We start from the raw sequence: 20,608 nt of genomic DNA, 5'->3' as shown, positions 1-20,608 counted from the left end.
CGTGCTCACAACTTCATCGTTGTACAGAAGTCAAGGAGCTGATGCAGAATATCGGAGAGAAAAATATTTCCAGTAACCTTTGATACAGGATGCAATATTACAGGGCTAGGAGACCTTCATGCCATTGCTCGGACTAGATTCAAATCAGGCTCCAGAGGCAAAAAGACAATGGGCTTAGCCGAATGTGCCACCTGGATCTGCAAGCTGGGCTGATGTGAGAAATTGAGAGAGATTGTATCAGAATTGCAACACTTTGGTCCAACTCATATCTGTGCACAGTGCTGGTCTCCCTATTATAAGAAGGATTTAGGGGCAGTGGAGGAATGCTGAACAGGCGGGGGCTCTTTTCTCTACAAAAAAGACTGAGAGGTGACCTGAGAGAAGTCTTCAAGATTATGAAAGGGTTTGATGGGGTAGACATAAAAAAGATGTTTCCACTTGTGGGGAGAACAAAACTAAACTCGGGGCCATAAATATAAGATCGTCACTAATAAATCCAATAGTGAATTCAGGAGAAACTTCTTTACCCAAAGAGTGGTTAGAATGTGGAACTCACTACCACAGGGAGTTGTTGAGGTGAATAGCATAGACGCATTTAAGGGGAAGCTAGATAAACACATGAAGAAAAAAAATAGAAGGTTATGCTGATAGGGTTAGACAAAGAGGGGTGGGAGGAGGCTCATGTGGAGCATAAACACCACCTGCATGGACCAGTTGGGCCAAATGGCCTGTTTTTGTTCTGTACATTCTATGTAATGTAATTCCATGAAAATATCTGCCAAGGAATAGATGCAGAAGTGAATGCCTATACCAAGTAGGCTGTAAATATAAGTGTGACTGTGATAACAGTTACTTAACCTTGCATATTGAAATTTGAGTATATCATGCAAGCTGCGTTCAAAATTATGCGCCAGCCTCAATCTGTCCACTTTTCGCTATTACAAAACAAGCTGCTCTCACAGCAGCAAGCTTGTCATTCACTGAACAAAAATGTTTGCAACACAAAGTTTTCATTTTTTTTGTCTAAAACTCAAACCGTACTTCATCTCCATGCCTTAATGCCAGTAGTTAAAGTAAATCAAGTGTGAAAAATAATAATTCACAGATTATCCATTAATTGCCAACAAAGAATAAAGCTACAAAATCATTAAATCCCATCTTTCTATCTTCAGCTTGTTATTATTTTAGGTTATGTCATACGCAAAGACATAAAAAGAAATTCTGTGCCTGCAAGATTACAGAGTTAATGCAACAACTTGCATTAATAGTGCAGCAGGTGTTTCAGATCCTTTTGTCGTTACACTGCAGCAGAGGTCGTTAAGAGGGCTCATCAATTTAAACGTTTTCAGTAATAGAAACTGTATGTATGTTCAAAATGTGTTATTTTCAAATATCGAGGACTATCAGGACTGATTCTCAGTTCCAGGTTAAATTTAGGCTTTTCTGCTTCATTGCTGGTGCCAGGCTAGCCAGCAGTGCAGGGAGCTGACTGCACCAAATTATCCACAGTTGATCGTTTGAACAATTATTCAGAATGGACAGAGTAGCTTTGGGCTAGTGCAGGGAGTAAGTGCAATGGGGATGTGCACACTTAAAGAGTAAGTGACTTCATATGGAGAGAAATATTGTTTCAGATTCTATGGAGCCTCAAAATGAATGTTAAGATCTGTCAACATTTTCCAAGGTGGCTCTATGATGGCTGGCAAAATCGATGTGCAGGTGCATGAAGTGGGTGCGCAGAAAGTTGTCCTGTTTGGCATTTCAGGACCTTCTCCCAAGAGGAAGGCAGTGCACCATTCCTGACAGTAAATAGTGATACTGTATACATTACCTGCTGGATCTCGGAACAGATGCATAAGAAGACAGCACACTTTAAGAAATCTGATACAGTAAGACCATCTGACAGTATTAGGCAGTCAGTCCAGGATTGCATGCCACAAAGTGTTGCCTGCCAACCTGTTCCACATTTACTGCTCTCCCATATTAAACACTCACAACCATGTACAGCTCTTCCATTGCACCTCATGCATACTCACACCTCAGTATGGCACACTTTCAAGATGCAATGTACAATTGAAAGTCTTGTCACACTCACATTTTCCAAGGGCATAACAGCTTCAAATCATTCTGAACAAAAACAAGCTACACGTACATGTGCTCCTTCAACCGCTAGCACCTTGAGACTACTTTTTTGCTTGTAAAACAAGATGGCACATTGAGGGCCGAATCCTGACAACCTGAATCACAGCTGTCTGGGCTTACATAGGTGGGGTGTGGGGTATGTCCCTAAGGGGAGAGAGTGTGCACTCCATATTGGCAAGTAGAAACTCTACCTATATGGATTTCTCAGTGGAGACGCCCAAATATGGTGACTAAATGTTTTCTAAAAATTTCTATTATCTTCATTTGTTCCTCAGCAACTAAAATTTCTAATGTCCAAAATAAGAGTTCAATCAAATTAAAATATTCAAAAAAATTACATATTTCACAATACAGACTGCATTTATAAACTGAATTATCTTTTGTTATCTTTTAATGTCCTCATTTAATATTACTTCAATTTTGAAAAAAAGTTGAGTTTTTAAGTCATCCAATTATCTCACCTGTGTTTTATTGAAAAGGGCAATACTAATGGCGTACATCTATGAGACAGAGATTTTAATTTCTCATACTTATGAAGCAGAGGGAGAGCAAGAAAGAGGGAGATAGACAACGAAAGCCACAAATAGAGAAAAAGGCAATTTCTTTCCTCACTCTAATTTAATTTTAAAAAGCAAACAATGCCTCTCGGAGTGAAACTGAAGGAGGAGGAGGAGGGGTTCGGGAAGGGAAATTAGCTGATGCTGAGAGAGCCTCCGTTCTGGTCTCATCACCTGCCCCTGTTTTTTTTTTTGGGGGGGGGGGGGTTGGAAGACAATGGATGGAGTGTTTACGATGAGTGTCTAAATACAGCATGGCAAGTTTACATCGACAGTTTCCATTATAAATGTGCACACAGGAATTTATAATGGAAATTTAAAAATGAGAACAGAAGGTATGAATTTAACTGAATTACACCTGCATGCCCCGCCTTCTAACCCCACATCACCTAAAGGTTACACTTGGCATGACTCCGTGTGTGCAAAGCTCAAAGGGAGACTGCCTAGGTTTTTTATATATATGACGCTTCTGGTAAAATATTACTCTTCCAATAATAATGACAAAACAAGTAGAAAAACATGATTATTCAAGTTGGTGGGATGTTAATTTCATAAAAGGGATAGCCAGTTGATTTCCCTGCCCCCTCCTTTCCCCGCAAAGGTGCAATGTATAATCTCGTCTTACCTCTGGTTGTATCGCTTTAAATACTGGGACATCCATTAAAGTGATTTGGCTCTGCAATACACAAGAAAATTAGCAATTTATTTTAAATCGCAACATTATTTTGCAGTGTGTATGTGCATGATATTCCAGAAACTTTCCACTTTCCATGACTTCAGTATTACTAGCAAATGTTTGTATAAACCAATCAAGTTCTTTATTCGTGAAAATATTTGAAATCAGTATACGACTGTAGGAAGGAATGTCTCCTGATCTAGTTTTCTTTACAGGTATGAAAATAGCAATGCTTTGATTAGATTATATCTATCAAAGCTTTACTGGAAATACTATAATAAAACAATTAAATTCATTAAACAGCAGCCTGAAGGCATTTTAAGTTAATTCTCCAAATGTCCATTCCCAGCACGGAGCCTCATGAATCAGGAGTGTAAATCAGAAAATCTCTGGTATATTCCCCACAATTTTCCATCATGAAAAAGACCAAAATTGTTGGGATTGGATCTGCGATTTCCTGCTCTGCACTGACTCTCTGCTCCAGGAGTGCACATTCAGAAATCAGCACTTCAAGTTCGGTCAATTTTAAACATTTATGATCAATAAAGATGATTACTAAAGATGTTGCCAAAGGAAATTTGTAAGTATTATGATATAAGAATGCCTTACAACACATCTGTGCTCACTCAGCAAAAAAAAATTTTCCACAGGGTTTTAAGACTAAATTTAAAACTCCATTTAAACCATTAGATGTCAACAGTTTATATAACATATCGCATATGGTAAAATATTTTCTGTGCTGTCAATAAAGGAAAGCATTGCTCTTGGTCCCAATAGGCTGGACTGAGGATTATTAAGATGCTACAATATGGTGTCTATGGGGTTTTTCTACTATGAGTGATGAGCAAAGGAAGATGGTATGGAATTCTAATTAGAAAGAACAATTGCAAATGAGGGACCGAAGATTTATAGAGAGGAAATAGGAAGGATGTGTGACCAAGTGCTTTTAAGGGCAAACAGGGCAGGTTAAAAGTCAACTAAAATTCAGAGGAAAACACCAGCCAAACAAAGGTTGTTAAAATGTCTGGAAACACAACTCAAAAGAACAGGAAAAATGTGAACAAGGCACAAAAAAAAAGGAATCGGGCATGCAATAAGAAAATGAACTGGAATGTCAGCTACTACAATGTACAGAAGATTAAAAAAAGTCAGGGATCTATAAGGAGGATCTAAAACTTGAGCGAAGATTCAAAATGAGGCAGCTGCAGAGGAGAGACTGGGTAAACCATGGATGGAGCAACAGTGGAGTGGGCGAGAGATTGGGAGTGAAGTAGAAAAGTGCACAAAGACATCAGCAAAATAGTAGGAATGGTGGAAAATGAGGGAAGAATTTAAGAAGCCGAGAATGGAACAGAACTCTATTAGCCATTCTCTATCTTCCTACTCTCAACTAAGTAGCAGATGAGTGTCGATATTCTAAGTCGACACTAAAATACTACGAAACAAGAGTTACTGCACTCCAAAAGTAATACTTTTTGTGGAGCTTTGAGAAGTTACGAAGCGCTATTTAAATTCAAATATTTCTTTTTGATAAATGAATGGTTTTAGCCCCCGTTTTCTGCGTGATTTTGTATCTGGTCAAAGAAAGAGAAAAAGAATAAAGACCATCAACCAGATCCACTGAACAATAAATAAAATTCTCTCAGTCCAAATTATGAACATAAGAAATGATGGCTCAGACTTCACAAAAGCTGAAACTAGAAATGAGATATTTGTGAATTTGCTGGTATTGTACCATGCCAGCATTCACTGAAATGTGTTTACTTACAGCAAATTCCTCAGGTGTTACTTTAAGTACATCAAATACAACTGCATCATAGCTTTTCATAGCATAATCTGAGTACTGTCCATCGAGAGAGTCGGAGCTACTACTGCCCTGCAAAAAACAAGACGACAAGTATTAAATGTAACTCCGATTACTGATTGAGCTTGGAAAATAAAAATATCTTCTTGTAAAATTCTCTCAAACATGGGTGAATGGTTGCTGAATGTATCACAAACTGTCAGAAGAGGGAGCTGTTTCGAACTTGGAACAGAACGGGAGTTACGTTATCCCCTTGGACTGGACAATATGTTACTAAAAATCCTGCATACGTGCACAATTCCTGTTGTCATGGACTTTGCTCATGCTTTTATGTCAACATTTAGAATGAGGGTCCTGCAGCCAATTTGTCTGTAACTGTGTAGTTGCAGGCTCTAGCCAGTAGGGTGTTCCACGGAGCATTTTTCTGAAATCTCTCTCCCAACTCTGTTGCTGCCTTATACACAAAACAAATTTTGTATTCATCAATAGACCGTGGGCAACACCACAGGCAAGTTACATAAAATTTTTGACAACTATCCTTATTACAGCCAACACAATGCAGATAAAAATATTCAAAGTTCACTTTCTATCACAATCCATCTAGAAAAAGAAAAAAATCGATCTGGACACAAAAACACAGTAGTTCCAAAAATCTACTATTGGACGAATGTCTGAGAAATTGTCCCGATGCACCTGCTAGAAACTCCAGTGATAACCTTAACAAATGTCCCGGGCTGAGGGAACGTTTGTCTGCCAATGGGAAGCTCCTGCGCCACGAGGAAAATTTAGGGTGCCTATCATTACAAGGATGGCGGAAAAGGCAGACCCCCACCTCTGCTCCCAAGCAGGCAGATACACCTTGTCCGAGCAGGAGTATCTCTGCCAACCACACGTCAGGTCCCACTGAGGGCCCAAGACATAGGTAATCACTGATCCTAATCCCACTTGCATGCCCCCGCCCCCCCGCACACAACACCTGGAGACGATGGCAACATTTAGAGCAAGTGGAGACACCGCCGCCAAGAAGGCATCTTGGATACTTCAGCTCAACATCGGGACCTGCAGATTTTCAGACCCAAGGTATGGTAGTATTCAAAGTGTTGACATATGAGCACAATATGTGGTAATATTGAAATCCAAAATTTTGACATGAACCATTTATTTCTAAGGGCAGCCAGCCCAATGCAAGCACACCTTGGCAATGCATTAAGCGTTAAAGTGGGTTCACAGCCCTCCCCCTGTGTGGCTTAGAGGAACTCAAGAAGGAATAAAGATATAACAGAACAAGGTTGCTTTACATTGAATTGCAATAATTTTTTTCCAATTAGAAACACACAGCAAGTGGGACTTTCCATCACAGCAAACATTTCATAGATAAATAAAAGGCACAAAAATCACAGGAGGTCTTTTATTCATGTGCATTTCAAAGAATAAAGCAGATCAAATGGACTTTTTCTCAAATAAAGGGCAATTCTCAGTGGTGCAATCAAAAGCAAATCAGACCTCAGACGGGTAGCAATGTAAGGTGATAGTGTTAAATGTGGCTGGGACATTGGTCACATTACTGAGCTTTCTTGCCTCATTTTATTACTTCAACTACTAAAAATTTATGTGGCTTTACAACTGAATTAAATGCTTATGCCCTGAAAATACATGATGGAGGGAGGGGTTTGAATCGCAGCGTAATTACTGAGACGCACCTATGTTAGCCTCTGCTGGTGACCCTGCCAACGTTCACACGATCAGGGGGTTTCCCGGTTTTGAATGGAAAAGGACAGCACCACACCACTGGAAGTGCATTTAAGGCACTCGCCTAAGAGGTTAGAAATTTTGGCCGGTGAGTTACTAGTCAGGGGGGGGTGCCAGGGTTCTGCCCCCCCCCCATCCGCGGAAATGTCCACATGCTGTAACCAGCATGTAAAAATATATTTTTTGTAAACTTCCGCTTTAGGGGATCTATACCATGATCGGGTGCACTCCCATGAAAGCTGTGGCAGGAGTTCACGTTAAGGGCTGTGGATTATGTGGTCTTAACGTGTTAGTGCAAAACAAAGAATCTGGAAATTGTTGCTAGCTGTCTGCTAATCAGAATTGGATGGTTGGTGAGCAAAATATTTTTTGAAGTTTTGCATAATTTTTTTCAGGTCTTTGCATTGTCTAGGCCCATCCAAAGTGCAGCAATCAATAGCCATGTGCTATCCACACAACTGTCTTCAGAGTTGGCAAGCTCCAAACATCAATCATGTTGAAAGTTTTGGGAAAATTGGGCAAAAACATCACTCTCACCAATGTCCTCCTCTGCCTCGCCCTCTATAAAATTTAACATCTTGGAAAATCCAAATCAGTCTTCAAATGGCGAAAGAGTTTCCACAGTCAAATTCACTCCTGCCATCTGGAATACAGTGCCAGTACTGTGAACTGAAAGTGGCAACAGGCCTTGGGTAGGTCAGTGTTACCAGCTGGCCACAAAATTATCCAATGAAGAAAGAGATACAATGTTCAAATTAGAAAAAAAAGGAACAAACTCAAATGGATAGTAAAATCTCAGGAAACTGTGTGGGTCATATCATAACAGACATTGAGACAGGACATAAAACAATCATACGTACACAGCTAATAGGTTTGCTTTAGTCTGAAAGCTATTAAATATCATATTTCATCGGCCTATCTCAAGAGTGTCATTTACAATTCTAGAGATATTTTTGCATTCCTTGTCTTGCAGTTCCCTGACCTACTTACTTAGAAAACTCAATGACCTTCTTCGTTTTGACTGGGATGACTTATGTACATCTCCATGGAACAGTTACTGCATTACAAGGACATACTAAGGGGGGCGGGGGAAGGGGGGGGGGGGGGAGGATGATTAATGGGGAATAGGCAAAGAAATGAGACAGCAAGTGATCAACATTGGAGGGGTTTATATACCATAACACTTGGTGTGGAAGAAAAATATAACTTAAAATACTGCACATTGCATTTATTTTTTTTTACAAGATTGCTTTCACTACGTGACACACAGTAGGACAAGGTAACAGCCCTATAAACAGAACTACTGCACCATGGTGGCTTCCTTGGTCTCTTTCATATGCTGAAACACTTCAACTGCCACCTAATCATCAGTAAAACGATGTTGCTGTCTCCATGGTGACAGTGCTGGGCCCAGTGCTTAGCAAGAAACAAACAAAGATTATTCACATTTATATAAGACTCCTCGTGTAAGAGGGCAATTGACAAAGGGAAAAGATGACGAAGGGATGAGGAAGGTTAAAAGCACCGCTCAGGAGGTGGGTAATAGGGAGGCTTTTGAACGCGGAGAGAGAGGCGCATCAAAGCAAAGTGGTTTTGGAAGCGGTTTTCAGAGAACAGAGATGTAGTGCCTGAAAGATTACATCCTGAAGGTGTGTGGGTGAGGTACTTGAGAGAGAGACTTAAAGGGTGCTGGCTGGGACATAGCTCTTTCAGGATTTGATGTCGAATAAGCATTTAGACAGTATAGAAACAGCTCGAGAGTCAATAATGGGAATGGAGAGGTAGAATTGAGTGCCAGCAGCATAAATATGGATGATGTTATCGAGGGTTGCATGTAGATGATGAAAAGGGGACTAAAGATTGAGACTTGGGGCAAAAAAAGTTAAGGACATAAGAAATAGGAGTAGACGACCATATGGCCCCTCGAGCCTGCTCCGCCATTCAATAAGATCATGGCTGATCTTCGACCTGAACTACTCTTTCCCGCCCAATCCCTATACTCCTTGATTCCCTTAGAGTCCAAAAATCTATCGATCTGAGCCTTGAATATACTCAACGACTGAGCATCCACAGCCCTCTAGGGTTGAGAATTCCAAATATTCACGACTGTCTGAGTGAAGAAATTCCTCCTCATCTCACTCCTAAATATCCGACTCCTTATCCTGAGACTATGCCCCCTAGTTCTAGACTCTCCAGCCAGGGGAAACATCCTCTCAGCATCTACCCTGTCAAGCCCTCTTCGAATCTTATATATTTCAATGAGATCACCTCTCATTCTTCTGAACTCGAGAGTGTAGGCCCAATCTACTCAATCTTTCATCCCTGCATCAATCCAGTGAACCTTCGTTGCACCGCCTCTAAGGCGAGTATATTCTTCCTTAGGTAAGGAGACCAAAATTGTATACATTACTCCAGGTTTGGTCTCACCAAAGCCCTGTACAATTGCAGCAAGACTTCCTTACTCTTGTACTCCAACCCCCTTGCATTAAAGGCCAACATATCATATGCCTTCCTAATTGCTTGCTCTACCTGCATGTTAACTTTGTGTTTCGGGTGCAAGGACACTCTGAATGCCAAAATTTAATAGTTTCTCACCATTTAAAAAATATTCTGTTTTTCTATTCTTCCTACTAAAGTGAGTAACCTCACATTTCCCACATTATACTCCATCTGTCATCTTCTTGCCCACTCACTTAACTTGTCTATATCCCTTTGCAGACTCTGTGTATTCCTCACAGTTTACTTTCCCACCTAGCTTTGCATCATCAGCAAACTTGGATACATTAGAGGAAAGGACTGAATGTAAGTCAGTAATGTAGATTGTAAATAGCTGAGGCCGAAGCACCAATCTCTGCAGCACCCCACTAGTTACAACCTGCCAAACCTAAAAGGACCTGTTTATTCCTACTCTCCATTTTCTGTCTGTTAACCAATCCTCAATCCATACTAATATATTACCCCCAATCCCATGAGCTCTAATTTCATGTAAGAAACCTTTTATGTGGCACCTTACTGAATGCCTTTTGAAAATCCAAATATACTACATCCACTGATTCTCCTTTATCTACCCTGCTAGTTACACCCCCAAAAAACTAATAGATTTGTCAAACATGATTTCCATTTCATAAAATCATGTTGACTCTGCCTAATCATATTATGATTGTCTAAGTGCCCTGTTACTACGTCCTTAATAATAGATTGTACCATTTTCCCTACTACTGATGTCAGGCTAGCTGGCCTGTAGTTCCCTATTTTCTCTCTACCTCCTTTCTTGAATAGCGGGGTTACATTTGCTACCTTCCAATCTACAAGGACAGTTCTAGAATCTAGAGAATTCTGGAAAGTCAAAACCAATGCATCCACTATCTCTGCAGCCACCTCTTTTAAAACCCTAGGATGTAGGCCATCAGGTCCTGGGGATTTGTCAGCTTTTAGTCCCATTAATTTTTCTAAAACTTTTTCCTTTATTAATCTTAATTACTTTAAGTTCCTCCCTCTCATTAGACCCTTGGTTCCCCACTGTTTCTGGTATTTTTTTTTGTGTCGTCTACTGTGAAGACAGATGCAAAATATTTGTTTAACGTCTCTGCCATTTCCTTATTCCCCATTATAAGTTCTCCTGTCTCTGCCTCTAAGGGACCCACATTTACTTTCGCTAACCTCTTCCTTTTTATATACTTGTAGAAGCTCTTACAATCTGTTTTCATATTTCTTGCTAGTTTACTCTCATATTCAATTTTCTCCCTCTATCAATTTCTTGGTTACCCTTTGCTGATTTCTAAAACCCTCCCAATCCTCAGGCTTACAACTCTTTTTGGCCACTTTATACGCCTTTTCTTTTAATCTAATACTATCCTTAACTTCTCTCGTTAACCACAGTTGGATCACTTTTCCTGTGGAGTTTTTATTCCTCAAGGGTATGTATATTCATTGGGAATTATGAATTATTTCTTGAAATGTTCACCATTGCTTATCAACTGTCATATCTTTTAATCTAATTTCCCAATCTACCTTAGCCAACTAGCCCCTCATACCGACATAATTGGCCTTGTTTAAATTTAAGACCCTAGTTTTGGCCTTGATTACATCACACTCACACTCAATATGAAATTCTATCATATTATGATCACTCTTCCGCAGAGGATCCTTTATTATACGATTACTAATTAATCCTATCTCATTCGAAAATACTGTTCCCTAGTTGGTTCCTTGACTTTTTGTTCCAGAAAACTGTCTCTGATACATTCCATACAGATTTTTAAAAAATGTTTAAAACATGTATTGACTGTATTGGGGACAGGCAAGAGTGCAACAAGAGAGAGAGCGCAGCACAGATGAAAAGTTTTGGAGAATGGAGTGGTTCATGTTGAAAGCAGCAGAGTGGGCAAGGAAGACGAGGGGGACAACAAGCTATGGTCGCAGTCACATGGGACAATACTGGTTACTTTGAACAGACTACCAGTATCCTGGGCTCATTTGAAGCCACATTCGAAGGACTCAAACACAGTGTGTAGGAGAGATGAGCATGGCTCAGTGACAATCAAGGACTGTGAAGAAACAGGCCAGGTTGCAGGTAAGGTGGTTGATTGCAAATTTAGAGAGATCAAGGGTGATTTTTTTTTTAAATGGTTCTGCCCGACAACATTAGCGATCCAGAAATGGGGCTGAGAAGGAAAACTTGGGTAGTCAGGAGCTGGGATGGAAGGGAGTTGACTGAGCATTTGATGGGTCTGATGAGGGCAGCAGGAGGGCAGCAGGAGGGCATGGGGGAGAAATTGTAAAATGTAGCAGAGGAGAAGTTAGCGGTGGATTTAGAAGGGACGGACGCGGAGTGAGGTGACTTTCTTTCTCTTTTTATAACTTTGATATTTTGAAGTGTGATTTCTGAAGTATGACAGATATGCACTAGACACAGATAGAGGATAACTAACGGGAAAATTTCCTTGTGCTCCGTATGTAGCAAAATTATAAACCCATCTAGAAAGAACAAGTTTAAGATTTTGTTGCATCTAGAACTAGACGAAGTCTGTCCCATAACTGTGCAATTGTAGTGAGTAACAGATAGCTGAATGATGCTTACGATTTTGCCTTTTTTTAAAAAAAAGTTTAGAAAAATTAACTCCTTAACTGTTCACTTTTGTGTATAACGCAATAGTTAGTGGTTTTTTTTTTGCTTTGCTTATATTTTACCTCAATTTTTCAATTATTTCCCCTCATGTACTTTGCTTTGACTGAGAGGTGGCCAGCTTTGCCAATGTTACTCCATACCTACCAGCAAAGAGATATCCAAATAGTCTAGTCTCAAGACACCTGTCTCCCTGTGCAAAAAGTGTCCTGATGTCCTGAGACTGGGAACTCGCCGAGTGGGAAATTACTGGTATAAACTGGAATATACCCCTCAACATACATCATTCAATGCTTTCAAAAGGGAATTGGATAAGTACTTGATGGGAAAGAATTTGCAAGGCTACAGGGAAAGGGCGGGGGAGTGGGACTAGCTGGATTGCTCTTGCAGAGAGCCGGCACAGGCTTGACAGGCCAAATGGCCTCCTCCTGTGCTGTAACCATTATATGATTCTATTAAGACTCACTGCATTACCAAGTCATGACCAACATTCTTCAGTTAATCTTTAATGCAATATAATTCAAGGACAGTTCTTGCGATTATAATCTTCATTTTCTGACACAACAAATCACCGTACATCAGTGCAATTCATTTTAAGTGAGTCTTACTTTCATTTCAGTTTTTCATTCCAATATCTTGTACACTGTCAGAGATAATGCTGTGAAGTTGGCTGCACGTTCAGTGTTAGCTAAGCCATTCCTTTTCCACTTAACAAGGATTATTCTTTGGAATTCCCTTATCAGATTTATAACAGTAGCAATGAAAACTCCTACTGCTGAAACCCAGGACTAAAACCTCCACAAGCAAACAAACTGCCCAAAACACAAACACTGAAAAGCTCAGCTCCCACAATCGTGCAGTTGAAGTCCATTTTCATATATGCTACAAAAGAAATTCCAGTTGCTCCTAATTGATTTCTTGTTAGCCCAGAGTCTATCTGACCTTTGGCAGCCATGTTATATTGGCTAAATGAGCACATAGTGCAAACCCAGAGAGAACATTGGGGAATCATGCCTGTACTCATTTAAGTTTCATCAATCAGGTTATAATGTTGAAATGAAGCTCTCATGACTATGGGCCAATCTAAAAGGATTGGCTGGATACTGTCACACTACAGAAAGATGGCAGAGATCCAGAGGGTTTCAGGCTCTCACTGACAACGTGCAGAATGGGAAGTCTACTTTTATACGATCACTACTGTGGTAACCATGTCAAGCTAGTATATTGTGTAATGTGGTTATTACATTGTTACAAGGGAACAATTTCTTGTGCGACCTGTCCAACTGTCACTCTGCAGTCCAGCTGTAATCCCTCCAAACCCCAGTTCCAGATTCTGACCACCCTCCAAAACTAACCCCCTACACCTGTTCTCTCCCAAATTAGACCCCATCCCACCAATCCTTTGTATTAAGCCAGAAAACAGCACACATTTCAGCCCACGGTCACCATAGAGAGATGAAGTTATTTTTGTTCAAAGCAAACTTTTTAAAATTCCAAGTTGGAAATTACTGGTCTGAAATGGTTAGAAATACAGAGGCTTGGGGATCTTAATGGTACAATTAATGGATTAGCAGGCTGTAATTTCACCTCTGGAACCTCGATTTGAATGCAACCCAGGCTGATGGAATGACAGTTTTCTCTTTCAGCCAACTGTAAGGATCCTAAGTGAACTGTGATCGGGTAGCCTCATCCCACTTCTTAGTGGGCAAAAGCCCATGCATGAAACTGACCATAATTCATCACAGATGGTCAGTAAATTGGACATTTTATTAAGAAAAGCCAAAAGGATGGCTTTGTAGGAATTGGAAAAGTTCACACTGGTGCATTGAGGGGTGGTGTACTGAAATTGGAGCTGAGGCACATTCTGGGGGCAGTGTAAAGGAAGCACTGCACAATACCGAACCAGGACACGTCTGATGCTGGCAGTGGTTGCCAAAGGCAGGAGAATATTCCATTCCATCGACTGACATTCTTTACTTTGTTGAACATGTTCATTCACTGGAAAGTAGATATATTTTTTGAACAATGTGGGCATATTGAGAACTGTCACAGAAATGCCAAATTTCAAGATTCCCTCTAAAATTTAAATGGCCAACATGTTAAATGCACGCTCCCAAGTGATGAGAGGAAGTGTTAATGTTGGTGATTGATCACCTGTGGTATTGCTCTCAGACAACAAACAAAAAAAACTCTCTCTCTTCCTCTAACTCTGCTCATCTCCCACTCTGTCCTTTGGCCCTGTGCTTTTTTATTTTGCTTTCTACATTTTTTGTCCCCCTTTTTCTGTCTTTCTCTCGCCATACCTCTCATACACTTTCTGTTGTCGTCTCTCTGTTTGTGACATTTTCTCACTGATGCTCACTTTGTGGACATAGCTCCTTGTCACCATCTTCTCTCTTTTGTATCTCTTACTCTCTGTTTCTTTATCTCTCAGTTTGCCTCTCTGTACTTTGTTCTTCATCTCTTTCTGTATATTTGTCACTCTGTATGTCTTGCACTTTTTTCTTTACCTCTCAGCTGACCTGGAGGCAGAACGGGACTCCAAATTATTCACATCACTGCCACTGCTAGAGTCAGACATGTTTAGTTGCATCATATTCTGAGACACAACTGCTGTCTTTACCCATTTAATGCATCTCCAGCAGCAACAGCATGCAGTAAAACATAATTCCTCACCCCCTTAACATGTTGGGTGTCACATGAAGATGGGAGCACATGAATAGGCCATTGAGCCCCCTCGAGCCTGCTCCGCCATTCAATTAGATCATGGCTGATCTGTACCCCAAATCTATTTATCCGCCTTAGCTCCATTTCCCTTGATACCCTTACCCAACAAAAATCTATCAATCTCAGTCTTGAAAGCTCCAGTCGTCCTATATAGGGTGACACATAGGGTGGCAGTACTGTATGTAGCAAACCAGGCAACAGAATTCAAAACACCTGGGGGTGGGGGCAAGAGACACACAATCTGATGTTCAGGGATTGGTGGTGCTGCTCCACTGCTGCTGCCGCCATCAGCAGGTTATAACTGTTATACAGATAATCCATCAAATGCTCATTGAATGCCTTTACTGCTAATGTCCATCTGCCAATGCAGAGACATTGTTGCATCTTTTGCGAATGTAATTTTCAACAGTGAGCACAGAAACCACTGTTGACAATCGCAGTGACTGAACACTTAACACATGGTATGAGATATTTTTTATTTGTTATTTTAAAATAAACTGGTGAAAAATATGGTAACAGCATTAGAATTTGAATAAATTAAAAAGCAGCTGTCTGCTTCCTCACCTCGTCAGGCCAAATGCGAGGAGGCAAGTGCCCTTAAGGGGAAAAAGAAGAGGAAATTGTGTGTGTGTGGCAGAGAAAAGGTGGTAGGAAATGAAGAGGAAAGAAACACAACCACTAGTTGTGATTGGAAAATGATTTCTCTTCACCTCAATGTTTTCTAAAGTCTACAAAATCAACATTATTTTCTGAAAGACAAATGTAACGGCAAGAACAGACCTAAAAAAAGATCTCTCCTGAGAAAATGTTTGACGAAAAATGATTTTAATGGTGACCAGTCTGCACAAGGTATGTATTTGCATAGACAAGCCATTTTCCCTGGCAGATACTGAATACAGTTGCCTCTAACAAATTAATTATTTTTGTTCTGCAAGTAATCGGCACTGATCTTCCCCATAGGCTTTTACACATTAAGAAGTGGTTTATCTGACTTCACAGGAAACTTCCGTTCATTGATGGCTTTCACAGAAGCAATAATAAGGCAAGAGTATTTTTCCAGAAACTGCCTTTATTACATTTTACCTCTGAAGTACTCTCTGTTCAAGTGTAGTGTTTGTGACTAGTTTCCCGCCTTATGTAACATTCGTCAGCTATTACTATGGCTGGGCCGTCAATAGCAAAAACATCCCAAATGTGTTGAACTGAATTTATGCAATTAATATTCCAATATTAACACAGAAAAATATTCCGTTGAGAAATGTCTGTCTTGCCCTTCGGTTTGAAATTCCATTAACATCTAAAGAACACATATGGATGAAATAAAATGCACACTTTAGCAACAAAAGGCTTATCTACCCAACCTCAGAGTCGTCTTCTGTAAGGCAAATGTGCAGCGGTCACAATCTTAAGTACAATTTCAAAATTTGCGGATGACACCAAATTGGGGGGGTATAGTTAATATCGAGGAAGGCTGCGACAAAATACAAGAAAATGTTAATAAACTTGCAGAATGGGCGTGTAATTGGCAAATGAATTTCAATATAGATGTGTGAAGTGGTGCATTTTGCTAGGAATATGGAAGCCACATATTCCTTGGAAAATAAAAGAGTTAAAATGGGGTAGAGGAGCCAAAGGGATCAAGAAGCACAGATACACAAATCGCTAAAAGTAGCAACGCAGGTTAATAAGGCCATAAAAAACACAACAAAGCACTGGGGTTCATTTCTAGAGAGATAGAATTGAAAAGCAGAGTAGTTACGTTAAACCTGGACCACACTTGGAGGACTGTTCACAGTTCTGGTCTCCATATTATAAAAAGGATATAGAGGCACTGGAGAAGGTACAAAAAAGATTTACAAGGATGATACCAGAACTGAGGGGTTATACCTATCAGGAAAGATGGAACAGGCTGCATCTCTTTTCTCTAGAAAAGAGAAGGCTGAAGGATGACCTGACAGAGGTTCTTAAGATTATGAAAGTGTTTGCTATGGTAGGCAGAGAGAAGATCAAAACTAGGGGCCATAAATATAAAAGAGTCATTAATAAATCCAAAAGGGAACTCAGGAGAAACTTCTTTACCCAAAGAGCGGTCAGAATGTGGAACACGCTACCACAAGGAATAGTTGAGGTGACTAGCGTAGATGTATTTAAAGGAAAGCTAGATAAACACATGAGGGAGAAAGGAATGGAAGGTTTTGCTTATAGGGTTAGATGAAGAGTGATGGGAGGAGGCTCGTTTGAAGCATGAGCCAATTGGGCCAAATGGCTTGTTTCTGTGCTGTACGTTCTATGTAATTCCAAGTAATCTGATTACCTTGACAAAGTGAAGGGTCATTTTCATCTTCACTGCCTGGGTGGTAATCTGATTGAGCGAATCGTCCGCCTGTTGTGGAACCCGGACAATTTTCATCCCATTGAAATAAATGAGATGAAAATCAGGCAGATTCTGCAACGGGTGGGAGGTACATTTCACCAGATTACCGCCCAGGGAGAGAACGTGCAAATTACCCCCCCCCCCCCCACCCCCATACAGGTGGTGAATGAAAACATTTGCTGTTTCTTATTCTAATTACAGTCACAACGACTGACAATTTAGGTTACAGGGCTGACTGCTGTTTCTTGAATTCAGAAGACAATTATATCAGCAAAGCTAAGTCAAATTTTATCAAGACAAGATTTCTGGTGCCTAAGGAAAAGATATTGCTAGACTTCGCTGCTGATACCTTGTGTGGAAACAGTTCTATCGTGCTTTTCTAACGTCAGATTACACCAAATTCATCGGATAGCTGGTATAATTCTGCCAGGAACAGCATCTTTAAGAGTGAGAAGCTGGAAGCATCAGTGTCAGAATTGGGTACCTGAAATTTGTGCTGGAGATGCCTGAATCGTCCAGTGAATGATGGGGTGGAGGTGTGGGAGTTCCCAACTGCAGGCAGCCAGCCACATTGGCGATAGGAAGTTTATAGTGTCTGTCATGGATTTTGTTGCATTAAAATGTATCTGCCATCATTCTGCGCACTCACTAAATCCTTTTGTAATTTACTGCTCTCTTCTTCAGAATTTGTTCTATCTACTAGCATGGTATCATCTGCAAAGTTGGGCATACCTCCCTATTCCAACGCCAGGTAAAATGTATATGCAAAGTGAAAGTTGGGGCCTCAGTACTTTATATTTACATATAAAAAGTGAAAAGCAGGGACTGCAGATCCCTGAGGAACACCATTTATCACCTCCTGCCAATCCAAGAGTGTCCTTATGACAAGAGAGAGAGAGCTCTGTATTTGATTCCATGCAGTTTTGAAATAGCTAAGAGTAAAAATGGAAGCTGTCCTTCCTCAATAATTTCAAAAAGATTAAGAGTCGAGTTCTCTGTGGATAGGTTAGATTGATTGATCTGGAAATTACTCACAATACAAGGGCTTTGTTCCAGGTGCAAACTGAATTGTACGTAATCAAGGCAATAACAGGTATTTGGAATGCAGATGACATGAGCACTTGCTCATTAGCATTTCATGCAATAACTCCTACTGGCGAATACTTCCATAATCTGGCAGGAAATACAAACTCCATGGATAAACTGGGATTTGAACTGTCAATGTACAAATCTGCATCTGGGAGGTCTACTGAGAGACAAACCTAACCGCTTCCCAAAAGTCTTGTTGCTTATGAGACTCTATATGAAATACATTCTGAAAAAGATATTTAACACCTTATGGACTGATTTTAACTTCATTGTTTTTAAGTTATTATACAGACTTGTTATTTTGCTGCATTATTTGACTTCTGTGTAATAATTAACCTTGAAATAAATTTGACCAAGTAGCTTTAGCCCCATAAGCATTGGTCTGTGGTGAATTTCAGAAGATAAAGAAGAACATGGACACCAATGTCATCTCTAGTGAACAATCTATCGACAATAATGGAGATACATTAAACCAGTGCACGCTAACCCACACATGGCATGTGTATAAGAGCACAGGTTTTGGTTCTTGGGAGACACAGTCTGCTTATGAAACTGCCTTTAGCAGTGAACACAAAATGTTACGGCAAACCATAACAATCCCTTTGTTCCAAATCTGTGCTGCTCAACTCCCAAACAATTTCTTATCCATGCCACAAGGTCATCTCCAATTTCATGCACCTCAATTTTAGCTAGTGTATCTCGTGAGGAACCTTATGAAATGCCTTTTGAAAACGTATGTTTATGGCACCTGTCAATTCTTCTCCTTCTACTACCTCCGCATCGCCATCAAAAAAGCTCTATTTGACTAGACATACCTTGCACAACCATGACCAGCTCTTACTTTGACCCTGGTAATGGATTCTAGCAATATTTCCAGTACTGATCTAAAACTCACTGGCCTGTAGTTACTTGCTTTATCTCCTCCTCACGTTTTCAATACTGGTGTAATGTTTACTACTTTGAGAATGCTCCAATACTATCTCTTGATTTCAGCGAGCTTTGGAAGATTGGAAATAATGCATCTCATTTTCTTGCTTGTACAGTAACGTTTCAAATATATCTGGCACTACAATGCTCTCAAGGCCTGGAACTTCCTTAGAGTTGCTCCCACTCTGCGACCATGACTTTGCCAGAAGTGTGGCGGAAATCCTGTTCACATGCATAAGTGGGGTTTCTGCCGCAATTCCGGTAAAATTATGGCAGTGGTGTGGGAGTAGTCTGAGGGAATTCCAGAAGCATGTTGTTTGTAGAGTTTATTTTTATTTTTTGAAAAAGCAAGAACTGAACATAAAAAATTGCGAGGTTCACACATACAAATAATGTTCCTTTGTTTTACACAGAACTATAAAAAAAGGGAGAAAACCACTTTCAATACTTCTTATGATGTCATTCAAAGAGCCCTGCCAAGCTCCCCGAGCCCAATCTGAACTGGGCGGCTGTCTAGCAGCTGGGGAGTCACAACGATTGCCAGATATAACATTGGAAAAGACTATTGTATAGTCTCTAATTCATCCAATACAAAAAAAAACTGGCCACTTCATATAGACGAGCTATTAAAATAAAATGGTATACTTTAAAAGGAAAATAATCACTTTTTAAAAACAGAGCAGAGAGATCAGGGCAGCAGCTGATCCAGGTGGGAAAGGCAGTCGCCATTTTGGTTGAAATGTCTACACAGCTTACTCTTACAGCTGAATTTATTGTAGTTTTTGCTTAAAATGAAACTAGCAGATCTCTCATGGCTTTACTCACTGAGTTAGAGATTACACTATTGGGAGGGAGGTTTGGCTGCTGGGATATAGAAGTAAGGAAGAGCTCCACTGAAAGGAATTGGAAAGAAATTTGTAAGCGATCTCTTCTGACACGGTGCAAGAAATATATTTTGACTGTATACTGGGAAATAAGCAATGTTTTCCTTGCTGTACACAAATTAGCTGCTGCGTTTGCCTACATTTTGTCCCCTAAAAAGTATTTAATTGGCTGTGAAGCACTTCAGGACATCCTGAGGATGTGAAATGTACTATAAAGATACAAGTTCTTTTTCTTTATCCACCGCAGTTAGAAAAATAAATATACTTGTTTCCATCAAACACCATAGTTACAGAAAAAAATAAATAAGTGCATGTAATTTGGGAGAACAGTTTTTTACCTTTCTTTGCATCTTGTTAGGGTGTGGGTTTTTATAGTGAGGGGCAAGAAATATATAAAACTTAAGAAAAGGTAAAATTAAGTTGCATGTTTCCTTTACCAAATATATCTGCAACAGTACTTCATGTCAACAATGGGTTGTGCTTAAATAAGCATGATTAAATTCAGGATCTCCCTTCAAACATGAGTAATGATTCAGTCCTTTCAGAATTTGTTT

At 40.0% G+C, this 20,608-nt stretch overlaps 1 protein-coding gene across 3 annotated transcripts in view; it reads right to left on the bottom strand.

Annotated features, from left to right (window-relative positions):
- ralgps1 (Ral GEF with PH domain and SH3 binding motif 1) overlaps positions 1 to 20,608 on the bottom strand; it is a 540,533-nt gene that overhangs the window by 411,606 nt on the left and 108,319 nt on the right. For all 3 annotated transcript variants that reach the window (XM_067969743.1, XM_067969745.1, XM_067969744.1), the window contains 2 exons: positions 5,144 to 5,251; positions 3,325 to 3,375 (listed from right to left, as the gene is read on the bottom strand). In XM_067969743.1, coding sequence (XP_067825844.1) covers positions 3,325 to 3,375; positions 5,144 to 5,251 — 159 coding nt within the window. The remainder of the gene's footprint in view (positions 1 to 3,324; positions 3,376 to 5,143; positions 5,252 to 20,608) is intronic.

The sequence above is a fragment of the Heptranchias perlo genome, chromosome 31 (assembly GCF_035084215.1).
Source record: "Heptranchias perlo isolate sHepPer1 chromosome 31, sHepPer1.hap1, whole genome shotgun sequence".
In the NCBI taxonomy this organism is placed as follows: domain Eukaryota; kingdom Metazoa; phylum Chordata; class Chondrichthyes; order Hexanchiformes; family Hexanchidae; genus Heptranchias; species Heptranchias perlo.
The sequence above is the reverse complement of the archived record's forward strand: the minus strand, read 5'-3'. Positions and strand labels throughout refer to the sequence as shown.